Below are 25,899 nucleotides of genomic sequence, written 5' to 3' on the forward strand. Positions count from 1 at the left end.
TACCCATACCATACCCATAAATAGGCTTATGGGTATCCCGTAGACTCCTATGCCTATACTATTAAATAAATATTTATTATATACTAGTTTTTGGTTCTCATTCTTGCTCGTTGATATTTTGGTAAATTATCGACAACGAATGATCTTGTGTTAGCTCTAGTTCTACTGTCGTTTGGTTTAAACGCACCTTTATTTGTTTTTCGACCGAATTTCCAAAAACGACGTTAAATATCCCATGTTACGGTAATTAAGTTACACAACTATTGCATTGGCTAATAGATGTTAGGGTAGTTATATATATAACTAAATGAATCATGTTGTGGTCGAATACTAAAAGAACCCGTATATAAAAGCTTGTGATCTACATGGTCCCTTGTAACTATGTAATAAGTATCCCCCAACCCGTCTTTGTCATCACGACTCACTGAACATTCCTCCGTCCGGATTACGAACTCACAGACCCACAGGCCTATTTTGTATTCACATATTATTTATGCATTAAAAGAAAAAACTAAAAGTAGAACGTACGTTTTTTGCTTATTCTATGCCACAATTTAGTAGTTTAACTCAAACTCAAAATAACTTTATTCATATAGGTCATCAAGTACACTTATGAGCGTCAACAGAAAATATGTTAAATTGATTCTAAATTTACAGTTACCACTCCGCAAGTCAAGGGCGTAGAGCAGGCAAGTAGAACTGGCAAGAAACTCTCCGCCATTCTTTAAAATCGGCAAGTTTTGAGTCATACAAGTTGTTGGAACTGGAGCAAATTAAATTTGTTTGGCCTGAAATTTACCCACAACGTTAAGGAAATAATTAAGTTAAAGTTATAACTAAATATTGCTTTATTAGAAAGGACTCACGAACTAACAAGATTAAAAATGCCTAACTGAAGAAGTCACTATGATTAATTTTGTTTAAGAATTTATGGTCCCTTTGCGCATGTCATATAGTTTGAGGAAATATAATTATTATTATATCATGTTAATTGACAAACCCAAAATAAATTCGTAACCGGTTCAATTTTTGAATCGGTTAAACCGCAATGTCCTCTGTGTATTGCGGCAGGTAAATCAGTAAGGCAGGTAAGGCAGCTGATCATCGACTGGGATGATCAGCTGTTAGGGGGGAAAGCTTGTACTGCTCCCAGTCAAAAGATGCCGAGAAGATTCAACACGAAGGTTTCAGTAGAACCATCCTTGTGCGGTGACATAATGGAGACCCAAGAAATTGTAATTAGTTAGTATATCAATTTAACCTGAACCACTGTGCAAGTGCTCAAGACCTTTTAATTCAGAGTTTGACACAGTGGATCGTTAATATAGGGATTGTTTCAGAACCATACATGGTTCCAAATAAAAAAACTGGGTCGGTGACCGTGATGATCTTGTTGCGATTTTTATAAATGATGTCAACTTGCCGTCAGTCGCTTCAACAATGCAGGGTAGAGGTTGTGTTGCTTTAAAAATTAGAAGAATCGCAGTTGTCGGTGCTTATTTTTCCCCTAATAAAACGCTTGCTGAATTTGAAACGTTTTTGTCCGAACTGGGCTGTCTTATTTCATGGTACTTCATGAGACTTCAATACTAAATCTACAGTGTGGGGGTCTCCAGTAACTGATGAACGTGGTGACGCTTTGTTGGATTGGCTAGCTGCTCAAAATTTGGTGTCTCTAAATCGGGGTAATGTTCAGACTTGCGTACGTGTGAATGGTGGCTCTATTGTGGACGTTACTTTTTCAAGTCCTGCACTTACAAGTTGTGTTTATGGATGGAGGGTGTTGTCAGATGTTGAAACTTTATCAGACCACAAGTACATTCGCTTTGACATCAACGATTCTTCTGTAAGCATTCCGGGTCCTGCTCCATTTGAGATAGGTCCTAGATGGTCCCGAAAAAATGTAGACAAATATGCGCTTTTCGAGGTATCGTTAGTAGAAGCTTGGAATCCCAAACCTTCAAATATTACTATTGATTCTGAGGTGAAATGGTTTAGGAACTCACTAACTCGTATCAGTGACGTTGCTATGCCCCGGATCGGTCCCATCTCACCTAAGCAAAGCGTCTATTGGTCCGCTAGCCGAACTAGCCCAACTACGAGCGGAGTGTGTTAAGGTACGTCGCCGGTACACGCGGTTTAGAAGAAGGCATTATCTGCATCGAATCGTTGGAAGAGAGAGGACACCCGCTTGTCATCATTGTGACTGTATAGATGATACGGTGAGGCATACAGTGGAGGAATGTCCGGCTTGGGACTAGTTTCGCTCGGTGCTTGCTGATAGCATTGATGGCAATCTGTCGCTTCCACTAATTATTCAAAGAATAGTGGAAGCTGACAATGACGGTCCTTGGAATTCCTTCAAGGCTTTTTGTGAGGCCGTCATGAGTCAGAAAGAGAATGCGGATCGTCAGCGTGAAAATGATTCAGATGCTCCGCCACTAAGGAAACGACGACCGGGGCAGCGACGCCGTGTTTTCGCACGTCTGCTCTAAGTTAAGATTTGGAAGATTTGTGTGTAAGAGGAGTCATGTTGCATTGTGGCATTCGCGTTTGGCGGGGGTAAGGATAGGGCTCAGCTGTTACCTGCCGTCGCCCTTTGGCCCTTTTGTAAAAGTACATAAAAAATAAGAATAATTTAAATTGGCAAAAAATATATGGTAAAATCCAGCAAAATATGTTTTACATTAAATAAAAATCTTCCATCTTCTAAATAATAGTGAGACGTTAACAACTGAGTTTTTTATGATTATATCGATAATAATTCTTTGACATAAACAATTATAGAATTGAAATTACATTGCGAAATTCACATTAATTTTGTATTTATAACCGTTTATGAATTAGATTCATGTTTTTTTAGTATTATTAAGCATAGGCCAATAATACTAAAAAAACATGAATCATTATAGATTTAGCCTAGAAATACTACGTATATTATGGTCATAAGATTAAGAGTCTAATAAAACCTCAAAATGAATCAATAATTTGTATATGACAGCAAATAGCTTAGAATTCTAACATCAAACTAATAGCGCACTAGCCGTAGATTAAAATTAAGCGGATGCAAAAATTTATTATCTACGACAATTAAAGACCGAGTTCCTGATTATACCTGACTGAAAATACAACAATTTTTTTTAATTTGAAACAAACCCAAGATGTCATAGTATGTACGTAAACAGGTTTTTAATACTGATATTCTAAAAGCATTAGCACAACTAACAAACTATGTTAATATCATAAAGCGCTTACAACAGCAGGTTTACACGTGGTGAGATACTAGAGCTGGAGGTTGTAAATGTAAACCCTATTAAGGCGATCGTGTCGTAGTATCAGTAAAGTTCAAAACTGCTTACCTGCCTCAAGACATGTCTCTCGTTAAAATTATATGATCCGCAGCCGAATTAGTGACGATACAGAAAATGTCTCTTAAAAAAAGTTAAAAAAATTATTTGCCAGGTTATATAACAATTAAATAGTTGTACATAATTGAATATGTACTATTTTCGATACATTTATAATAATTATAATTGAGCCTCATTTATTCCTTGAAACATTGAAAAAGATACACACAACTGCGAGTGTAAAGTGTGTGTTCCTCAAATACTTAAATTAAACAGTGTTAGCCTAGTTAGTGGCTTCAAAGTGACACTCACAGCCTTGACGCCGTAGGTTCCATGTAAGCTATATTGCTAAACTTAACACGTACGTACATAAAACATTTTTTTCCAAGGATTCCAGTATATGCCTCCTCCAATTGGCACTATCTCTCTCTATCTTCAGCGTTTTTTTTTCAATTTTCCTCACCAACTTCTTTAAGCTCGTCAGCACACATGTAAAAGGCCGACCTCTCTTTCTTTTTCTTGGTGGCCCTTTCCACCTTGTTACCCTGTTTGTCCATCTGCCATTGTTCATGCGAGCAGTGTAGCCCACCCAGTTCCACTCAAGTTGTTTGTAATGGTATAGTGCATCGATACCTTTTGTTTTCTTTCTTATTTCTGTACTTTTCTTAAACATAAATGTTTGATAAATTACGGAAACTTTAACCAGAAGCCGCTGTATTAGACAGTACCAACTACAACAATCGTATATCAAACGTAACGAATAAATTTATGAACCAATTATTATCAATTCTGGTACAAGCTCCCAATCGGCAATAGGGTACGCATTTCTGCATTAATTAGATTACCAGACACACAATATGGATTTGTTCTTGAAACGGTCACGTTTCTTTAAGAATATTAAAAACAAAAAATAACACTGTTAAATGGCTTTAAAACGACTCCACGCAAGACCTCAGAGTCGTAGATCAGATGATTAGTGAGTTAATATAAGCTCCAAGTTGGAATATTGATATTGATTATTATATTTTTTCTGGCAAAATTTTCAACGTACGTAAGCTGTAGGAATAAGTTTTGATTGCTTTTACCTCTCCGGAAACCCTCATCTACCTGATGTAGACTGTTTAAAACTTTGTCCATTGTTACTGAGGTAAGCATAACTATTTTAAAACAAATAAAACCGTTTAATGAAAATCAACTATTTGTTTGGTTAAGGGCCAAAAATAAATATCTTAAGCTTGAAGGTTCATATAAGTAATACTTTGCTACATGTATGAAATATAAATTTACTTTATACGTAATGGATTTCACATTTGGCAGTCAGTCTTTTGTCAAAATCCATACGACGAAAGGTGTATTTGATTCATATGTTATATGTATGTAACATTCACTCATGCAATCAGGCGCGTATGCTGTTTAAAATTAGGAGAAGAATTTGTTATAAACTACAACATATATATTTTTTAATTACAATTTTGTTTTACTAAATAAATATTTTTACTATTACTATTAAATATATACATTTACTTTGTTATGGAAGAGCTGAAAACCTTGACATGTACTTGTTACATAAAAGGATTCCAAAATCTTACACATTGTAATGCATATCTACTTATAATGAATGAACATTTAATAACATACAAAACAAGAAAGGAATACAAAAAATATTAAAATTAAATATGGAAAAACTTTGCTTGTAGATTACTACTATCAAGACGCTGTAAAAATAAATGTCAACATTCATAATCCCGGATCCTTTCACCGCTAAATCCTTTGGAAATTGTCTGCGCGATGCTTGTATACAGTTTCTTCTAAAGTTATTGAAACTACATTTATGTTTCTTACATGTCAAATCGCTTATTGCCGCTATTATGATGTAAGCATTTTATCAACATTATTATTATTTCTATTGAATTGGGGGCGTACAGACCACACTGCTGCCTGCCTTCTAAGAATCGGCGCACGGATCCTACGTCCAATTGCTTCTAGAAGTTAATCTCTGGTTCCCTAAACAATACGAGAAGAAATATTGATTGTAATTTTTATCTACTGAATTGCTGAGCATCAAAACTTTCTACAGAATCCAATTCTTGGTGATTAAGATATATATACGAAAAATGTTATGAGTTTCGCTTTTGTTAGGAGAGCTGGAACTAATACAAATATAACGACAATAAGTCCGTGTAGTGTACAACCATTTCTGCTTTTATTACATCAATAAATGTGCATACAATTGTTATATTGTTAGTCAAGATGAATTAACACTCTGTAGGTAGAAAGTCAAAAACTTAATTTGTATGTAAATAGTCTCGACAAATTTTCATACAAATTTAGTTTTCGAGTTTCTACATACACTACTGTTCAGGCATCTTGACTCAACCTCCTGGACTGATTTGAAAAATTATTTCACCATTTGAACTCTACGTTATCCCTGATAATCATAGGCTAAGTGTAACCCAAGGAGTGAAAAATACTAATAAATATTCCTCAATCGCGTACGCTGCGAAAACTATTGATAATTACGCAAAGTAATGTACTACAGTTTTATAGAAGACTTCATTTCTACAGAAATGTCTGTGATTTGATGTCTGACAAAAAAAAATATTTTTGCATTTAAACCTCTATTTATCGAGAAGACCTTTAGGCTTTAGTCTAGTTCTATAGAAAATCGTGCTATGACAGTTTAATGCGGGTGGAACCGCAAACCGCAACTAGTTGCCTTGTAATTGCGATCGACTCTTGATGTCATTTTGTTTATTAAAGGATAAACTCATAAAATTGTGCGTGCCTTCGTTTCACAACTACAATAACGCGCTTTTTTCTAAAATAAATGGATAAATGTATAATAAATACATAAACACAGACATTATTAAATTTAATTATGTACATACAAACCTACATACTTACAGCCACTGTCATAATTAATATTATTTGTATAACAAAAATATTTCTGGAAAAAATTGCGTCATCTTATCTAGCATTAATCAACTTGACACGTTTTTTTTTATAGAACAAGAGGCACACCTGATGTTAAGTGACCTGTATACTGCCATAAGTTTCGCAAGTGCCCTGCAGGTCTTTTAAGAATTGGTACCCACTTTTCTTGAAGGACCCTAAGTCGAACGTCAAACTGATATAGATATTAAGGTCGTCAGTTTCCAAATAATGTAAAAACGGAAGATGGTGATATTGAACTTCACCAATTATTAGTTCATTATTGGATTCATAACAGATTTATACGTTTTTCGAGGCTTGTATATAGCAATTGCCTATTCTGGATACTTCGCAATGACCTCGAATTAGTAAAATGTTTACGAACGCTACACGAATTTCCATTTAAAATCTTGCGCCGTGAATTAATTTGAATATTAAGTTATTAAACTCAAGTGACTTTAGAGCTTTTGTTGTATACGTTCAGTGACATATTTTCCACTATAGTACGAAGTTTTTGATAGATTCGATATTATATCAACGACGTTTTTGAATTTCGAATGATTTGTTATTTATATTATTACTAGCTGCCTCGCGAACTTCGTTTCTCTTTAATGTGGTTTTAGTTAGCCTTAATACCGTGACACGAAAGAATAATTTCACTGTATTATCGTCACTATAATTTGAATTTGATTTACACTTCGGTCTAAGTAACACGTGGTTGGCTATGCAAAAACACCAACAAATATTGAATTTCACGGTATTTCGTTTAGTACAAAATAAATTTAATTTATACTTTAGCCTCAATAACACGTGGTAATCATGAGATTTAATTGTAGCTTATATGACACGTTTGTCGGTTTACTATAGCAGTGCCATCTATTGATTACTTACTCAATCCAGTCGAAAAGTATCGACATCTGTTAGAATCTTTTGGAGTTAACAGATAATTGCGACTGTCAATTAATTATAGACAAATAATTTGCAATAAAATAAAATTGCGACTATAGTTAAAGATCTAAGCTATCTTATCTCTTAAGTTGAAACAGACTGCTCACGGTGTGCCAATTTAATTTAAAATCGGTTAAGTAGTTTAGGAGTCCATCGTGGACAAACATCGTGAAAGGAGATTTATATATATATTAAGATAAAGATAACGTCGATGGTCGTGAATCGTGATAGACAATTGTCAGGCCCTGCGCATGTCCACAGATTAGGTGTATAATAAAAAACGTGTCTAAAAAAGGAATTCTAATTTTGAACGCAACTTTTGATGTAATCTGTTGATAAAGCTTTAGCTGATTAATTATTTAGAAAATCACTGAAGTAGAAATGTAACCCCTTAATAAGATTTCTTATTAATTTATTTAATGCCGATATTGAAATATAAGAAATTTCTACATGGTAAACACAATGCCGCAGTCCAACACACGTACATCTTTTCAACTATGCAATGGATATTTTTTGTCAAATTGTTTTAGTTTTTATATACATACATATTATTTGTGACTACATACTGAAGCCACATTATGCTGCACCCGGAGAACCCAGGCGAGTGATAAGTTATAAATACGTGGCGGAGTAAAAGAAAATGCAACGTTGCTTTTCCAGGCCCGTTTTAAAAAAAATTCGCAACGATTCTTTTCATCACACACGAGGTTTTTCTCTGAAATTTTTTCATTTCCAACTTGCTTTTAGCTTTCATATCAACGCGACACCTGATAATTGCGAAAGCTTAATGTGTCTTTACGAAAAATATTTTAAAAATGTCTACTTTATGTTAGAAAGTATAAAAATGCTTTCACATCTTTCATTGTGTCAGCTGTACTTCAAACGTGGGGATAACGAAACGTTCGCGGCTTTATTTCATCTTTTTTGTATATGGTTCTACCACAGATATTTTATTGCTCTTTTTTATTCCTTATTTAAAATTATTGTTATGGCAACACATATCCATTCCCAGTTATTATAATTTACTTACGCCTTAAATATATTTGTATGCTTCATTAGTGCAAAATAGAAAAACAAGGCTATAGCATCTGTGTAATACGAAACTGGAAGGTTAATTTTGTTCGTCCTTAACATTATTTCCCAATAAAAAACGAGTCTATACAGAAGTACAAATTGAAATTTAAATACTTACTATATTCAATCATTAAACTCCATGTCCAATTTTGATTGTTTTCTTCGTTGTATTTGGATGATTAATAAATGCGATTTTGTATTGTATTTGTTTGTACTTTATCTTAAAATATTCCATCTAGCGGGCATAAATAAAGAAAATACTATTTTTACATTATGATCTGTAGAATATTACAAAGAGAAAATGTCCTGCGATATAATTTTCTAAAACTTGAATCAGTTTCTACTTGTGCTTTTAATTAAAGTACATTTTCGTTTCAAACTATCACATTGTAATGAAAAGGGAGATTTTTTAGTGAAGTGGTACATCATCAATATTTCGTTTAAAAGTTAAATATTTTATGAGCATTCTTTTCTCTGTGCTCATTATATTATTCTAAATATAATGTTACGATAATACGCTACGGCATTAAACCTGTAAATTATACAGTATTTTTTATTTTATAAAAAGATACATTAAATTAAACCTTTAAATGTCACCTCATTAGTCATTGACGTGCCTACATAACGCGTGAATTTAGTTCCGGTGAAACAATAATTGATTTGAGTATACTCATTAGGCTATATGAGCAGCTTTACCTTGCCATGGAACTGACGTCTGTTTCATGTCCCCATGAGAGTTTATGGGACTTTATCTAATAGGTTAGATTGCACAGGTAAGCTTTGACGCAAGATTTGATTTTATCAGAGATTGCATAATCTGTAGCTCTCGGCGTCACCTTCACATTATAATTTCCCGCCAATTATTTTATAACCTTAGGTCTTATTATTTTTAGAGAACTTCTTGGTAGTTATTAGATGTATTTATTTGTTACCCTATCTGACTATGCGCGAAGCTTAAACTGTAGTATTGCGTGAAACCTTAATTTTCAATTCTATCCTTAAAACATCACCAAAGAAAAAGGTACAAAATATCGATATAAACATAAATTATACCGCCAGTATACAAAAGCGATTGTAGAGAAGAGGGAATGTCTTCGTAGATCAAGACTAGACTTGTTACAAATTATTAAAGTATAGATGCAGACGCTAGACGTCTAGATCTTGTCTATGCTTCATTACCCTTTTCAGACACCATTCGAAACTTCCCGGCAGGTGTCCACTTTGTTACGAAGTTTAAAGAGGATTCATATCTATGTTTTTATCGACATTAAATATGCCATTTACATTCCACTATCTCGGTAAATAATTAATGTATCTGGATAATCTACTTTGAAGTATGGGACCCTATTATAACGATTCCTTTGAATACATTTTATTAAAAAAATTGCTCACATGACAGCTATCTTTTGGATAACCTTGACAAGATATCCCATAACTATTTATGATACTCACAAGTTACAACAATGTATCTCAGAATGCTCCGCTCGCTAGAATGCGCTAGTATTATAATTCTGTAATTATAACATGAAAACATGTTGATATTTTTCACAATAGCTTTTATGAATTGAATGAACATCTTATTGTCATTAAATTTAATATATGTACGTATATACTGTATAAAACCAGCACTAAAGATGCTACTGAAATGCTGTGCACGGGTGTAATTGGACTTCAAGTTTACAAATGTTGTTTAGTTTTTAGTTACATTATCTATCTGTACCGATCATGGAAGAATATAAAAAACAATCATATTCAACAAATTATGTCATAGTAACATACTGTAATGAGGTTAGATAAATAAAATATTTTTTTTAAAACAGTTTTTGTTGAAATATAAATGCCTTAAATAAACTCACACACTGTTAAAACACACCATTGCGACACTTATAAACTTTGTGGCCAATAATGCACGAAATATAATAATTTGTCAATATTTACGCAGAAAATTGAATCAGTATTGTGTTTATTCCTGCTTCCACCGAAGCATTGTATATTAAATTTTGTTTTTATGTCATTATTTTTATGAATTGAACGGTGTTTGTGAATTTGAAAAATGGTAAAGGCCACAAAGACAAGTTAAATGTTAAACGACTTTCGTGTCTGATGATGCAATGGTAAATATAGCATTTGGATGTTGCTTTTATTTTGCAAAAAACTAACGAGAAATTGTGGTTTCCATGCCCCGTAAACTATGACAATAAAAATTATGAATAAACTATAAAATAACATATTAAAAAATCTTCTCTTGAAATAATTACGTAATTAAGCAATGTTTAAAGTTTAACAGATAAAAAATTTAATCGGAAAAATTTGATACCCTAGGGGGCTTTACTGACATTAAATTAAATAATCCCGTATGCGACAAATATTGACAATTATAATTAGTTTTATTTTATTAATCAATGTAATCTATTATGGCTTTGTACATTGTCTAAGTGTTTTCTTTTATAATGTGTATATGTCTCCGGAATATTAACAAAATCCGCAAGCTCATAAATTTCCTAGGCAATTTATAAACTTTCGTAGGATTCTAAACGAGATATAAATTATATTATTTTACGCCCACATTTTCGCCAATTTGTCAATTTGCGACGTCTCGTAGTAAATTTATAAACTAACGGGATATCCATTCGTAAGATTCTAAACGGTTATGTTAGGTTAGTGACTATTCAACCAATCAGAGCAGACATGCCGTTTGATTATCGCTTACTTACGAAAATTTAGGCGTAAAATAATGCAATTTATCTCTCGTTTAGAGTTCTATGAAAGTTTATAAATTGCCTCGGAAATTTATGAGCTTGCGGATTTTGTTATATTCCGGTGACATATATGTGTACTTATAAATAAATGATTGGTAATTAAACTGATATTTAACTATGAAATTAATTATATCATTTGTCGATAGCTAGATCATATCTCTCCAAAAACATATACAATTCGCTCGTAGAAGACAACATAAACGCTAGACCCAATTTTACTAGAAATAACTTTATTGCACATATGGAGCACATTCGCGGATCCTGGCTAATATTACTGAACGGTCAATGCGCCGATTTCGAACGTATCAAAATAACGCTTGGTTAATTGAAACTGGCGCCAATGGTTCTCATAATGTGCAATTCGATCACTTCAATTAAATGTTGCGTATACAATTTAAAGTACTCTTTGTTTTATTGATCGTTAGTATCGATTCAATCTAAATTTGATAATGTATAGCACTTATATATAATTAGAATATATGTATTGTCTTTTGTTAAAATTGCTTTTACACATTAAGAAAAACACTTTTTGAACGGATTAAAGCTATGTATTATCGATCGATGTGTATTATCGATATATCGTCATCTTTTAGTCGATATCAACTTCGGGGCAATAAATACAGAAAAAACAACTTTCTCGGCAGCTGTGATACTTTTGACATTTAACACCTTTTGTCTTCAGTCACCGTGACCACGCACGTCGGTAAAAAAAAAATTAGAATTATGTAATAATTATAAGTTTTAATAATAATACATAGCTTTAATCCGTTCAAAAAGTGTTTTACTTAGAATATATGTACTTATAGTTTTAAAACTAGCTGTAAAACAGCATAAATGGATTAAAATTATAATTGTTTATTTATTTATTGCTTGCCAACGCTGTGCTTTGTTTCACATTCCTCACATCAACACTAACTATTCAAAAATCTCAGTTTTGTATCGCGCAGCCCGGACATACAACGACCAATATTTAAGCCTTGACTTGTTTAAGCTATCGCGGAATATGGGTAAAAGGAGTATTAAGAATATCCATAGCGTAAAATCACCTGCATCATGAGCATACCTCACATACACACCTTCACGTACATACCGTCACTTATACGCCATAACACATCGCAACCAAGGTATTATTTAGTTAAATGTATTAAATAATTTTTATTGTAAAACAATAAAGGTTTAGACCCTTTGTAAAGGTTTAAACCTTTTTGTAAATATTATGAACAGGTACCGGCAAACTTCTTGAGCATTAAACAAGTGGGGGAAAGTTTGCGCATCGTACACAGTGCGGGATACAAACGTCAACTAATTTACCAATCCCGCGATCGAAACGTGATACCTAAAAATAGCTTGTGCAGGCAAGGACATTTGTTCAAGATGTTTTCCGGTATCTGTATTCCATCTTTGGCTATATCTTTCGTTAAATTGTATGTTTTTATAATTTTTTTTTGTTAGCTGTAGGATTACGAAATAAATAAATAAACGCTCTCTGTACACTGATACATTGCCACAAGAAATATAAAATACAAGCTTTAATGTGACAAGTACTAGGCAAACATAACAAACATGAAGAGATAAAGAAAATACAATTATAAAAACTAAAGGAAAATTTATTTCAAAGTGTGATATCTAGTATATATAATATAGGACTTTATACAATATAATACAGAAGTCAATATATGACAGTGGACTGTACAGTCAAAGACCATTTTATTTTTGTCTTTCGTATTTTTTGGTATCTTAACTTGGGTTTGTACGAATCTCGAACATACCAAAAAGCACACGGGGGTGCTTCGAGTTTTTTAAATTAAACTTATATTAATTAATAGGCTGCAAGATTAGTTTAACTGCCGAATTGTTGTTGGAACCCAGTAACGTATGACCTTTTATGTTTTATTGTTATTTCACGCAGTGGAAGTCGAAGGCTTTAATATAACTCAAGGTTTACAATGAATTATGAATTATAAAGGGATACTAAGCACATTTTCTACCCTTTCTAAGCCATTATTCATGTAGGTGCCCTGAATAAATATTTTCAAGGGTCTGACACTTGAGTATTCAATGAAGGATCTATATTTTTTATAAACTTTCTAAAGCTCTGGTTATCACTAATTAAGGAATTTCTTTTGTATACATTTTGAATCGTACTCACGAGCTCGAGTTTAACGATTCGAACCAATTATTTTCAATGACTGCCCCGGGATCGTAGCATATCGCAACTTTGTTAATAAAATAAGCATAACTAGAAAACATTATAGAAATTTATGTTGGTTTACTTTTTAGCTGATCTTTAAAAAAATGCTATTGAATTGGCATCTGATCGTATTCGTTCGGTCTGAGAAGGGTTCTTCGATATATTTAAGTTAAGTTATCCTAGGCCTACGCCAGGTGTCCGGCGTGGAACTCTGAACGTAGCTTACTAACTGCTACCTTCGGATTGGATCTGTCGCTTCCAGTCATAGTGAAAGCTATAATTGAAGCTGGCGGACGGCCCGTGGAACACTTTCAAAGCGTTATGTAAGCACTTTTAAAGAGAATGCGGAGAGAGTGCAGGAGTGTAACTCAGACGCCGACCCTCAACGCAAAAAGGCCTGGAAGACGACGTCATTACGCACGTACTCCACTGCGACCTTCGCACCGAATTGGGCAACTCAGAAGTTGGGCTCGCACAGCAGACGCTTATGGAGACACAGATTAAGGGAAACTGTTACGTGCCCCTCCAGTTCATAGCGAACAGATGGCTGTTGGGTTTTAGTGGGTCGGTGTCCATAGCACCATACGGACTGAACTCCACACTCCCACGTCACTTTCAAATCGTTGCCCCGGCGCAGGGGTCAGTAACTTGATTTCCCAACAATAAAAAAAAGAAAAACACTTTTTGAACGGATTAAAGCTTTGTATTATTATTAAAACTTATAATTATTTACATAATTCTAAATTTTAAATTTTTTACCGACGATTCCCGTCGTTTTAATAAAAAAAGGCCTACGCCAGGTGGCTGCTTCTTGTCAGACTGGCAACCATCCTACAAGAACATATTAGAGCACAATAAACGTACAAATGTTTAATATGTATGACTAGTTAACTAGATACCTACGTTTTTTATTGTAAATATTAATCTTATTTAATAAATTGTAAAAACAATAGAGAAAATCGTACAAGATTGTGTTATACAAACTACGTGTAATGTCCTAGTAACTTTGGCGCTAAAACACGCAATTGACTGAAATAGATACTTACGCGTTCCATCGAAACGTGTAGCGATGGTATCGAGGAAGGTGTTCTGGGGCGCGAGAAGCCCCTTTCGCACCGGCATCACCCCTTACCGGCGCGAGCGCTGCCCCTCCACCTGAAACAATTGGCAACAGTTAACCATATGTACGCCTCGCTTCTGTTGATACTTGTTAATAAATTCAAAGTTTCATCATCTGACATCGAGGCAGAATATGACAATTCATCCGTATCATCTCGACGTCCATCTTTCCACAAATGAAAAAGCAGAACCCGCTGCCCCCTAAAGTATTTCCAAACCAATACGACTTCCGAGCGTCCTTCAAGAATAGATCGTACAAATTCTTACGAGATTAAAGAATGATTTCTAATAAGGTCAACTTGAACTGCCTTTTTATCAAGTAATTAAAAAACTGGAGAGATTTTTAAAGTACCTTATCAAGTTTTCACCATTATTCACTAAAGATTTGTTTATAACGCCAAGGTTGAAATTAAAAAAAAAATATCATAAAAGAACGGATGCATACAAAATTATCGGCCACGTTCCCTTCCGTTACTTTGTAACTTTATTCTTTATGGTTTTATAGTCTATAACAATTATATAACTTTAGTATTAATATGTGTATTTCAGTAAACAAAAGAGCTTTTGGTCGGAAGGGTTATTGAAACTGTTGGGAAGTTTGGAATTGACGTATGTTGTCTAAAACAAAGTTTACCGTATTTTGGAAACTATAATAATAATAACACTTTGTTTATACATCACAATAACCCAAAACAGGAGAAAAATAATATTAATGAAAATAAATAATGTAAATGGGTGAAGCTTGAAGCAGTTTCTTCCAGACAACCGAAAAATAAATAATATAAACATTTACATTTTTTTAATATTTATATTATTTACCATACCGAACTTAAATACTACACTAAACTACTCAATATATTATATATATTGCTAAAAATATCAGAGGTTTATTGGTTGCTGTCATTTTCTTCTATAGTGTCACATACTGTGGTTGGCCGGCACGACGCTTGATATTGGTACTACCGCCGCCATTTTGAAATATCAGACTGACATTGTTTATTTTCTGTAATTTCTTGGTGCGTACAAGTGCATACAATAAATAATTTTACTATCTAACAACATCAAAAAAAATCCAATTAAGACGTATTTATTTTTATTTCTTGCATAATTAATTACAATGGCATAGTTTTAACTATATTTTATTAATAGGTAATAAAATCTATCATATCAGTTCTTCCTAAGTTTGTGTCGCCTTTATTTGAGCCTTATTTTCTAGATACTAGTATATATTGTTTTATCAAGACATTTCAGTAAATTATTAAATTAGCCTGCATGACTTCAAATTATTCCCCTTATAATGGTTAATTTTTATTTACTGGCAATATCCACGGCAGTGACGCTCTTTCCGACCAAGAAAAGTTTGTGGCACTGTAGTAAATTTAGTCTGCGATGTATGCACGCAGTCGTACACAACATATTTTTTTATATTATTTAGCCTTTGATTTGTAAGTACGTCTACTCTTTGTGGTTTTAGAACGCACACAGTGTATAGCTGTGACATAGACTCTAGAGGACATTGTTTCACAAAGTTGTTTGACAATTAAATTATGAATTATTATTATTATTTCTGCTCAGTAACCATTTATACCACATAAATTTCTTATGCATTTGTGATCTATTTATTGTAAATGAATCATATATATTTGATTTGGCTAAGATAAATGCTGTAAGCCACCAAATTCTGCTTACGTCCAAACAAATGATGATATCGTTTATTTTTCCTTGACTTTTCGTAACAGCCGGCTTGTCTCAATTCAAGAACACATAATCTTCACGACTTTACTGGATACACTTTTGATCTGATTTATTGAGTTTGGCTACAATGCGCGGATTTCAAAAACCTTTGGTTTATCAGAATGTTTCAATATGCTGACTATCGTTTTACATACTCGTCTAGATTATACCAAAAGTTTAGGAGTAATACTTTCACTAAAAACAATGGATTATAAGTAGTAATAGTAATAATGAAGCTCGTTTATTTCCAATCTTTACAAATGTGGATATACAGTTTAGATTTGTTATATACATTTTTCTTTAATTGTTATGCTAATTTCCTTTCTACTCTTAGTACCGTTTATCGGAAGTCATTCAAATCCGGTAAAGGCCTCCTCCAGCCTTTTCCAAATACCTCTGGCTTTCTTTCTCCATTCACTTCCTGCTTCTATATTTTCTATACACTTTTGCTTCTTCCCTTTGGTTCTTCCAACAATATATTATATATATGTATTGAATTATACGATAAATGTTTGTTAAAAAAATTATCCTGAGTTATTGAGGTTTGAGCAAGTTGTAATTAATAAATAAAGATTATTATTATTATTATTGCCAAAAACATAAAGTCTTCCTACAATAATCTGATTGCAGTAGTTCAATAACACCGTTGTATCTTTTGATACTGTGTGTCTTTTTTCATCATAGCGGATATAGAATTTGATGGAAAAAGACAAAACAGTACTAATAAGGTTATTTTATTTTGAGCTCACAATTATACAGGATTAACAAAATTCTTAACCTACATTAAAACAAATTTAAAAAGTTTGGTCACTGGCAACATTGCCATTGTACATATGTACCATTAAAGGTACATACCTTTAATGCTCGCATTGCCTCGCTGTATTGTCACCGGTATTTCCAGGCGCCATCTAAAATCTGAATGCCACTTGAACCCCACGGCCTAAGAGTATCTACTCCAAAGGGAACAAAATAAATACAAACAGTACTTAAGTTATAACGGTGCAGGTATATTAAATTTATAAATGAGTGCTAATCTGAAGATTCCAAGCTTTCTCCAAGCTCTGCAAGATTTGTGGTTTCATGTTAAGCTCACGGTTGCTAAATTTATTTATACATTAACCTCTAATGAGATGTTAATCAAATCCTATAAACATAAATTAAATATAAGCCCATTATATGAATTTTCAAAAAGGTAAATATTACACTTTAAGCTACAAATTTTCAATTAATGCTGTCGGTTTAGCATCGGGATTTTCATTAGCAGTCGCTATAAATCTCTTTGTATAATTAAGCTCTATTTAAGGTGACCCATAAACTGAGAGCTAGATGCCTGCAGCCTTTCCACCTCCTCGTAAACTTTTTATGTTTCATAAATGCGCTGGTAATAAATATGAATTAATGGCCTTACGAGCTTTCTCCCCTTTTGTTGGGCGCGTTATGTGTTTGCAATGAGATGTGTCTGCCGGTTGGGTGCACAACTATAAAAATGCATTTCAATCTGAGGGAAATAGCACATGCTTTTGTTGTTTAAGAGAAATAACTCCGATATGAGTATTGGAAAAATGCGATGCTCATTAAACTGTGTCACGGATTAATCATGTTGTATCAATGGAGTTATACGACTGCTGGGAGGGTTTCGAACGTCAGCGTTTCCAATACGCCCTTCTTATGATATCCTATACGCTTTTCAACCTCAAAATTGTAAAAGACAAATCTTTTAACTATTACACAACTATACTTAACAATAATATGCAGATTTTTGGAAACAAACACCAACCCGATTACATCATACAACATAAACGGACGTGTAACCTACAAAAAAAAACGTACTTCACCTTTCAACTTTCTTAAAAACAAAATTTTCTGTAACGATTGGAAACTTTAGACATTCACTAACAATGTTAAACAAAATTTTCTCAACCTGTCCTATGCTGAAAATATTCTTGTTGTGAAACAACTGTTTAATTATAAAATATTACTTAAACTTTTTAAATTTGAATTAATTTTATTATTGTTATGATACTAATAAACATTATAAAATTATATATGTTATTGATAAATTATTACGTTACGCGCCATCTTTTTGTTGTCTCTACCACGATTGCTTCGAAGAGATTCGAAGCCATTAATAACAAAAATATATAATAACGATAAGAATGATAGTAATAATTCTATTACAATTAATTAAATTCTGTAATAATCTTAGAAGTAATAAGGTAAAATGAAATAATTGTATTATTTCTATTCATGTCTATGTTAATAAAATCCTTTTGTTAAACTTTTTCTAATTTAACTTTATTTAACCAATTTCTGTAAAATTGCACATAGTTGATAATTTTCGAAAAATAAGGTCATAAAAAAGTTTCACTTCTTACGTGTGTACACCAGTACACGCACACATAAAGGTTTTTCTTTCTTTCTTTCAGACGTTAAGTTTCGTCTCTACGGTAAGACACTGAAAGCAAAATGTATTAGCTGCACAGCTGGGGCACAAACTCACTTTCACTTGGCTATTATAAATAAATAAGCATGTCCTTCGACAACGGCCTCCTCGAAAGGACCCGCTATTTTTTCATCCTCTCAACTTCTTGTCTACCTGTCTCTCTTTCGTTTCCCATTTAGTGAGTACTCCTTACTGCATAAGACAGGGGAGAGTGGAGGTAGTTGTACGGCGCCACAGACATGACGTTCAGAAATGAAGAGCGCGACTGAAGAAGAGTTCGTTACGGATCTGCTTTTTCTCTCACATCATATATCACGTTCATCTGCACTTTAGTATATTCTGTTTGCGTCTATAAATTTTAATTATACTTCTGTCTTCCTTCTTGCTGCTGTGGTATTTTTTTCGATATTTTTGACAATTTTTGCTTGCTTGTACCAGGCTACCGTGCTAAATGTAATAACTGAATAATCTCTGAAACTTCTTATTGATCTTTGATAGGAGCTCAAATGCAATAAACGTCCAACTTATTTAATAAGGTTGCAGAAATTGAAATATAAAAAATAATACTCAAATATTTTTCTCTGTTAACCTCGGGAGAGCTTTATTTCAGAGAAAATATTAAACGGAAGAATTTCACAGCAAATTCCATTTTGCATACCAGATATTGGACGTGTTTTTATATAAACTATTTATTACTATTTCGGTAGTCTTGGCAGAAAGAAAACCGTCGAAGCTAGGCTGATATAAGATTACTTACTAGTATCAGTTCGAAACTGTTAAGTTAATTGCCACTTTATTTTATTTTTTCTTTAATGTACTTTAATCTTGCTTTCAAGAACCAAGCAGTAGCCAGTTTCAATTTGGAAGGCACAGGTCTGACGGGTTCGATACCTTTTATATCATAAATTTAATTTATGAAGTAGTCGACTTATACAGGACTTCAGTAAAAAGGTGACCTACAAAAACATAATTTCTTTCCTACTCCGAAAAGACTAAGTTTTAATGATCGTCCATATGACGTGAAGGCTTTACTTATGTTTATACAGGTCACATACACACACGTATACCCCCAAGCTCGATTTTGACGGTTATCATCGGGGTGTATAATTGATTATAGGTTTATTAATTTTACTTTTTACTTTCTTTTTATTAACATATGATGTGAGAATAGAACTGTTTAATATCTTCTTAAGTGTAATATTAGTTACGTGTTCATGAGCATCTCTGAGATTCGAATTACTGATTATAAATAAGTAGGTCATAGGACCAGATGGCAATGTATATTTATAACATAATATTACTGAAATTTATTTCTGTAATGAGTCATAAATTACGTTCTCAGGACTCGATGTAAACCATTTAACGAAATGACAAATTTTGTGACATCTCCGTTTTGCTCGTAAACTTGGTGTAAATTTAAGATTTGAATTTACGAAAATGTCATTGTAAAATTCCATGAGATTAGATTTAATAATGTAGTAACAGGTCGTTAAGTAAATACTTACATTTTTACAAGGTATAATTAGTAAAACAAACTAAAGAAATAACGAAAATAATGTTTGCACTGCTTAAAACGCACGTTAAATAAAATGTACATTCAATTATATAGCAAACGTCTGCTATCTTTTAGTTGTATAGTTCTGTTAATTAATTTCTGAATGTAAAAGTATTTTAAAGTCCGTGAAATCTTTATAAGATTTTATAGCCTCGTATATGTTTTTAAATAGAGAACAGAAAATTTGTGTTCAAAAATTGAGAAATTAATGTTAATTATAAGCAATTAGTTGAGATCCTAAAATATCCGTTTTACGAAATAAATTATGTAGAGGATTAAGTAGACTTCAAAGGTATTAAGAATACAAATGATATATGAGTCAAATTTACGTTTAATCTCTTACACCCGGCAACACAAGTACAACAGAGACTTCAATGTTGGATTTAGTGGTTGATTATTTGATAAAGAAAACGATGGACAAACGAGCCTATGGAATGGCCTAAAATATCGCGAGGGGGCCGATGGCTGGCCATACGTGATACTCGTGAACGGGTGCTACTTGTGGTGACTAGTCGTACTTGAATTCGTGTATGCGGTGATGTTAGTTATTTTTGACTATGTATTTGCGTCTTGTTCCCACGAGAATGTAAGTGCGTGCTCCTATTTCATCATGCCTCCTGCTGATGTCATGTGGAACATGGTGTAATAGTTGCAGCTCCTTACAAACGTTGTGTAATACAAAAAATGGCAATTAAAAAGAGTGGCGGAGAGTTTATTGCCAGTTCTTCTCTTCCGTTCTACGCACTTGATTTCAGAACTGGCATTAAATGTAAAATTAGAAGCATTTAATGTATATTTCTCTTTATTGACGTTCAATGTACACTACATTGTGTTACCTATATGAATAAATGATTTTTGATTTTGAATTTGGCTGTAACAGGCAGCTGTCTCAATCCATGGAGACACATGGTGGAAGCGTTGCCGAGCTTTAAGAGAGGAGAATGCCTTTTTATTATTTAATCAATCGTTACATGCTGCATCAGAAGCAAATTTCAGAGCTATGACCGAAAATAATAAAAGTTATTTAATATAAAAAATACACGTTTTTTACTTTAAAAAATTGTAATCGTGTCTTTATCTTTTGTACTTTTTATAATAAATAAACATTTTCAGTATAAAAAACCCTTTGCTTTACAGGCCATATATTTATGTACGTGATGTTGTTAGAAGCGTTATGACAAAGCTCAGCTCTTAACTATAAAAATAATCTACATACTACTCGCCACTTATCAGTTGATAAAATATACTATTATCTATTTATATGACGCAAAATGTACCAAGGCTATATATTATGCGCAGACTTTTCTTAGTTCTATCTGAATTATACGATTTTCTTACTTAAAGTGATTAGGACAAAACATAGTTTTAAAATATTTTTGGAAATGGTCTTTATTGGAGTGCGCAAGTCTTAGTATTCAAATACCAGAGTTGTCGGCAATTGACATAACCCTTAATGTGACGTGTTAAGTTTCGGTTTATTATCGAAAAGGAAATATATAAAAAATTATAAGATACACAATATCGCTGTGAACTCACTCTGAGAACAAAAAGAGTGGTAGATAGTGTCGAAGATGGAGAAAATGTATAAAATAAAATAAAAAATCAATGACGCTTTTTTAGGTCTCGCCCTCAGATTTCTGTATCTGTATCATGTGATCATTTGTTAATTTAATAGGTAAGTAGGTAATCGGCCTTCCGTGCCTGACGCACGCTGTCGACTTTTTGGGTCTAAGGCAAGCCGGTTTACTCACAATGTTTTCCTTCACCGTTCGAGTGAATGTTAAATGCTCACATAGAAAGAAAGTCCATTACCACAGCCGGGTATCGAACCTACGACCTCAGGGATGAGAGTCGCACGCTGAAGCCACTAGGCCAACACTCCTCGGAGATATTGTATACACTTTTGATTAATTTAAAAATATAAAATCCGCTTCCCTCTGACCCAGTAAGTATACGCGCGAACACTTGCTGTATAAACGTCAAATGAAAAATATTGAAGTGATTATGTATAGAAAGTTTTCATTTATTTAGTTTCAGCATTCAGTTGAATAGCTCGTACTTCAGTGGGTAAATAAAAGTTACTTCTAGTAATACGGAAGTTTTTGAGTTATCATTCAAAATACGTAACAACATTTTGCAATGCATAGAGAATGTTCAGATTTCCGCAGTAAAAACTATGTGCAGGTTTTCCAATTTGCTCTCTTTCCTTCCTCAGAGTTCAAAATAAATTTAAAAAAAGCATGTGTGTGTACGTACACGCGCTCGAAGTTATATATCTTGGGCAAAACAAAATTTTATCTTTCGCCTCATTCTACGCTTGTAGAAAAAACTACACTAACAATAGTGTATTGTAGGTATTTAATACATTGAATATCTAGTTTATTTAAATATCACAAAAAATATATTTCTACATAATTAAAGAAATGGATATTTTTTTATTTCAAAATGTTGACTATGCTAACTTCGGGGTATCGGTTTTTTGTGACGGTGTGCGCGTGTATCGTAAAAATAACCCTCATTATGTTTCGATAACGCGCCATAAGACATCAAAAAATACTCAAATACGCCTTCGAGTTTTCTATATAAATTAATCGCAATATATTTTAGATATCTTGAAACTTTGGTATAATACACTTCTGTTATTTTCAATTAAAGGTTCTATGTACGTTCAAGTCATGTTAGAATTGAAGGCGTAGTCGTGATTTCAAGTCGCACACACAAGGTGACAGCATTCTGAGTTAAATCCGTACGAAACAAGGCATTGGGAAGATTAAATCTTTTTGATATTCATAGCATAAGAAGATTATGAAATCATGCGATGGGATTGGAAACGAAAATATTGTAATAGTGTTTAATTGAATCAACAATAATAATTCACTATTTTTTGTAATCTTTTTGCTTGGTAGTATATGATTTATAAATTGTCCAAATAAACCCGAAATAAACATCGAAGTATCTTGCCTTGCATATATGTTATAATCAAAATAATCTAAATATGTCAATGACTGAAGCTTCTGACAGAGATTGAACTTAAATTGGAACTTGAGTAGGTAGCGTCTAGTAATGGTTAAAATTCTTTGTGCCATTGTATTCTTTTGAAAATATCTGTTTTGTTCTATATTGGAAAACTTTGAAGTTTTCAAAAGTCACTATTGATATAATGAAAAAGTCGTAATACTTGACAAGCTATGAATGTATATTGTAAAAAAAATTGCTGACCGTATAATATATATGGATATAGCAATAGATAATATGCATACATTAAGAATGTTTATAATAGCAATTTGTGGTTAAGAAATGTGTTCGAATATTTTGGGTTCGATATCCGATGAAACAATAATTTATTCGTTTGATCGCCTAATTGCCGTAAAAGCTAGCCGGTATCATTGATGAGTTACGAGAGTTCAAATAGCAATATATATATATTTTAACCTCTGGCTTTCAGTGTCTTCTAGATTGACACAATTTAATCATAAGATCTCAAAAATAAAGTGTGCTTCTTTCACGAAATAAATATTTATAAAAAAGAAAAGTAAATTTGCGTATAAACCGCCTTTTGACTTATAAGCGTACGATATTACGTTGTAATATCCTGTAATTATAGCTCATAGTAACAGGTCAATAATATTAAAGTTACGCCAAAAAGAACAAAATTTATTTAAAATGATTGTGAGATAGATATCATACGAGTAGGATCGAGGCAAAACTTTTAAAAAAAAATTTCATTATTTATTGTAGTACAGAATTTATAGTTGTTTGCATTATTTTATCTTTTATTGTCGTGTTTTATAACTAACAAACAGAAAAGTGAATGTACGTGAAAATTAAAATTATTTAAGAATCTACTTTTTGATTTATCTTGCCTCATTAGCTACTTATACATATATATTAATTGTGCTTACCATTGGATTAGATTTTACATTTTTGTCTATATTATGATTTTTTTAGGTTTTACTTTATTTAAGTTATAGTTAATGGGTAGTGTTATATGTTATTTTAGGCTCTTTTTGTTATTATATTTATGCTCTACTTGCATTTTACCCTGTGTTTTCAATTCTATTTAACTCTAAATGCCAGAGGGCTCGCGAGTGCGTTGCCGGCCTTATAGGTTTGTAGATATTTCTTTGAAATTGTACCATACTAGGGTTGCCTAACAACTTATGTAACCTGCTTTCTTATATGTCTGTTTTTTGTATATGGTAACGAAATGTAAATAATTAAATAAGATGGGCAGGGGACGTAGCCCGTTAACAGATTATTAAAACGGTAACCATAGAATCTGGGCCAAAAAAAAAAAACAAGGGCAGACCAGTAGAGATCGAAAATGTACCTGGAGAAAATTGGTTGATAACGGCAAAAAAACATAGGGTTTAAAGAAAACACTTTTTTAACGTATTGGAGCTATATATAAACTTTAATTATTTTACATAATATTATTTAATTTTTTCCCGACGTTTCGCGTGCTTTACAGCGTGCGTGGTCACGGTGACTGAAGACAAAAGGTGTTGAATGTGAAAAAGTATCACAGCTGTAGAGAAAGTTACATTATTTGTATTTATTTTCCCGGAGTTGATATCGACTAAAAGATGAAGGGTTTTTGCAGAAAACCGTCGTAAAGTGATACAAAAGGCCGCCTTCTTGTACTTGCGTTTCGTGCGGTGAGAAAGATTCCCGGAGCCCATCCCCCCCCCCCCTCTACAAGAAATATGAAGGTGCAGAAGAATCAGAATCTACCCCAGGGGGGTACCACACGCGCTTGCGGTGGAGAATCCCCGTCTGGGCGTCCACCACCAGGACACTCAGCACCCGGTGGTGGACGCACAGGCTGCCCTTCGTATTCTCGGGGGGGCAATTCTGCGCTCTTTAAAAAAAATTTATCGGTCTCGGGGCAAACGGAGCAATCCAACAAAGGCACCCCCAGCCACACTCGCCGTGGACTTCACAAATATTAGGGGGCTCAACTCCAACATCCACGCTGTCCACTATCATTTAGAGACTGCGAAGCCGGCCTTGCTCTTTCTTACCGAGACTCAAATTTCCTCCCCGGCTGATACTTCTTACCTCTCCTACCCGGGGTACAAATTGGAACATTCATTTGTGCCGCGGGCTGGAGTTTGCGTGTACGTCAGAGAGGATATCTGTTCTCGTCGCCTCGGGACGCTTGAAGGAAGGGACCTATCTAACCTCTGGCTGCGCGTAGACTGCGATGATCATCCGCGATTCTACGCATGCCTGTAAAGGTCCCATAGCGGAAATACCGAAACTGACCGACTCATTGAGCACATCCAAATGGCTACAGATTCCCTGCTCGAAAGGATTCCTACCGCTGAAATCGTGATACTTGGCGATTTTAACGCCCACCATGCCGATTGGCTCGGCTCTGAAACCACCGATCACGCGGGAAGATCCTTTAACGACTTTGCCTACGACTTGACGCAAATGGTCCCTGCGATTACGCGAATACCAGATGTGGATGGTCATAAACCTTCTTTGTTGGACCTTCTGCTGACTTCACATCCGGAGACCTACCAAGTCTCTGTTGACCCACCATTGGGTTCATCAGATCATTGTGTAGTACGGAGCATTGTGCCGCTCACGCGCCCTTTACGGCCTAGCTTTGCGGGCTGTCGCCGTGTGTGGCACTATAAGTCAGCAGATTGGGACGGGATGCGGTCTTTTTTTGCGTTCTACCCTTGGGGGCCCATTTGCCGCTGACTCTGTCGCTGATGTGGTCCTGCAGGGCATGGAACTTTTTATTCCATTCTCTGCGGTGCCGGTCGGTGGCAAGTCCCAGCCTT

The 25,899-nt window shown here is 33.8% G+C and overlaps 1 protein-coding gene across 1 annotated transcript in view; it reads right to left on the bottom strand.

Moving 5' to 3' along the window:
* LOC123711352 (potassium voltage-gated channel subfamily H member 8) overlaps positions 1 to 25,899 on the bottom strand; it is a 70,027-nt gene that overhangs the window by 29,526 nt on the left and 14,602 nt on the right. Inside the window, exon 2 of the mRNA XM_045663902.1 lies at positions 14,297 to 14,405. Within this exon, the coding sequence (XP_045519858.1) occupies positions 14,297 to 14,372 (76 nt within the window). The 5' untranslated portion in view covers positions 14,373 to 14,405. The remainder of the gene's footprint in view (positions 1 to 14,296; positions 14,406 to 25,899) is intronic.

Source organism: Pieris brassicae, chromosome 6 (assembly GCF_905147105.1).
Source record: "Pieris brassicae chromosome 6, ilPieBrab1.1, whole genome shotgun sequence".
NCBI classification, from domain to species: Eukaryota; Metazoa; Arthropoda; class Insecta; order Lepidoptera; family Pieridae; genus Pieris; species Pieris brassicae.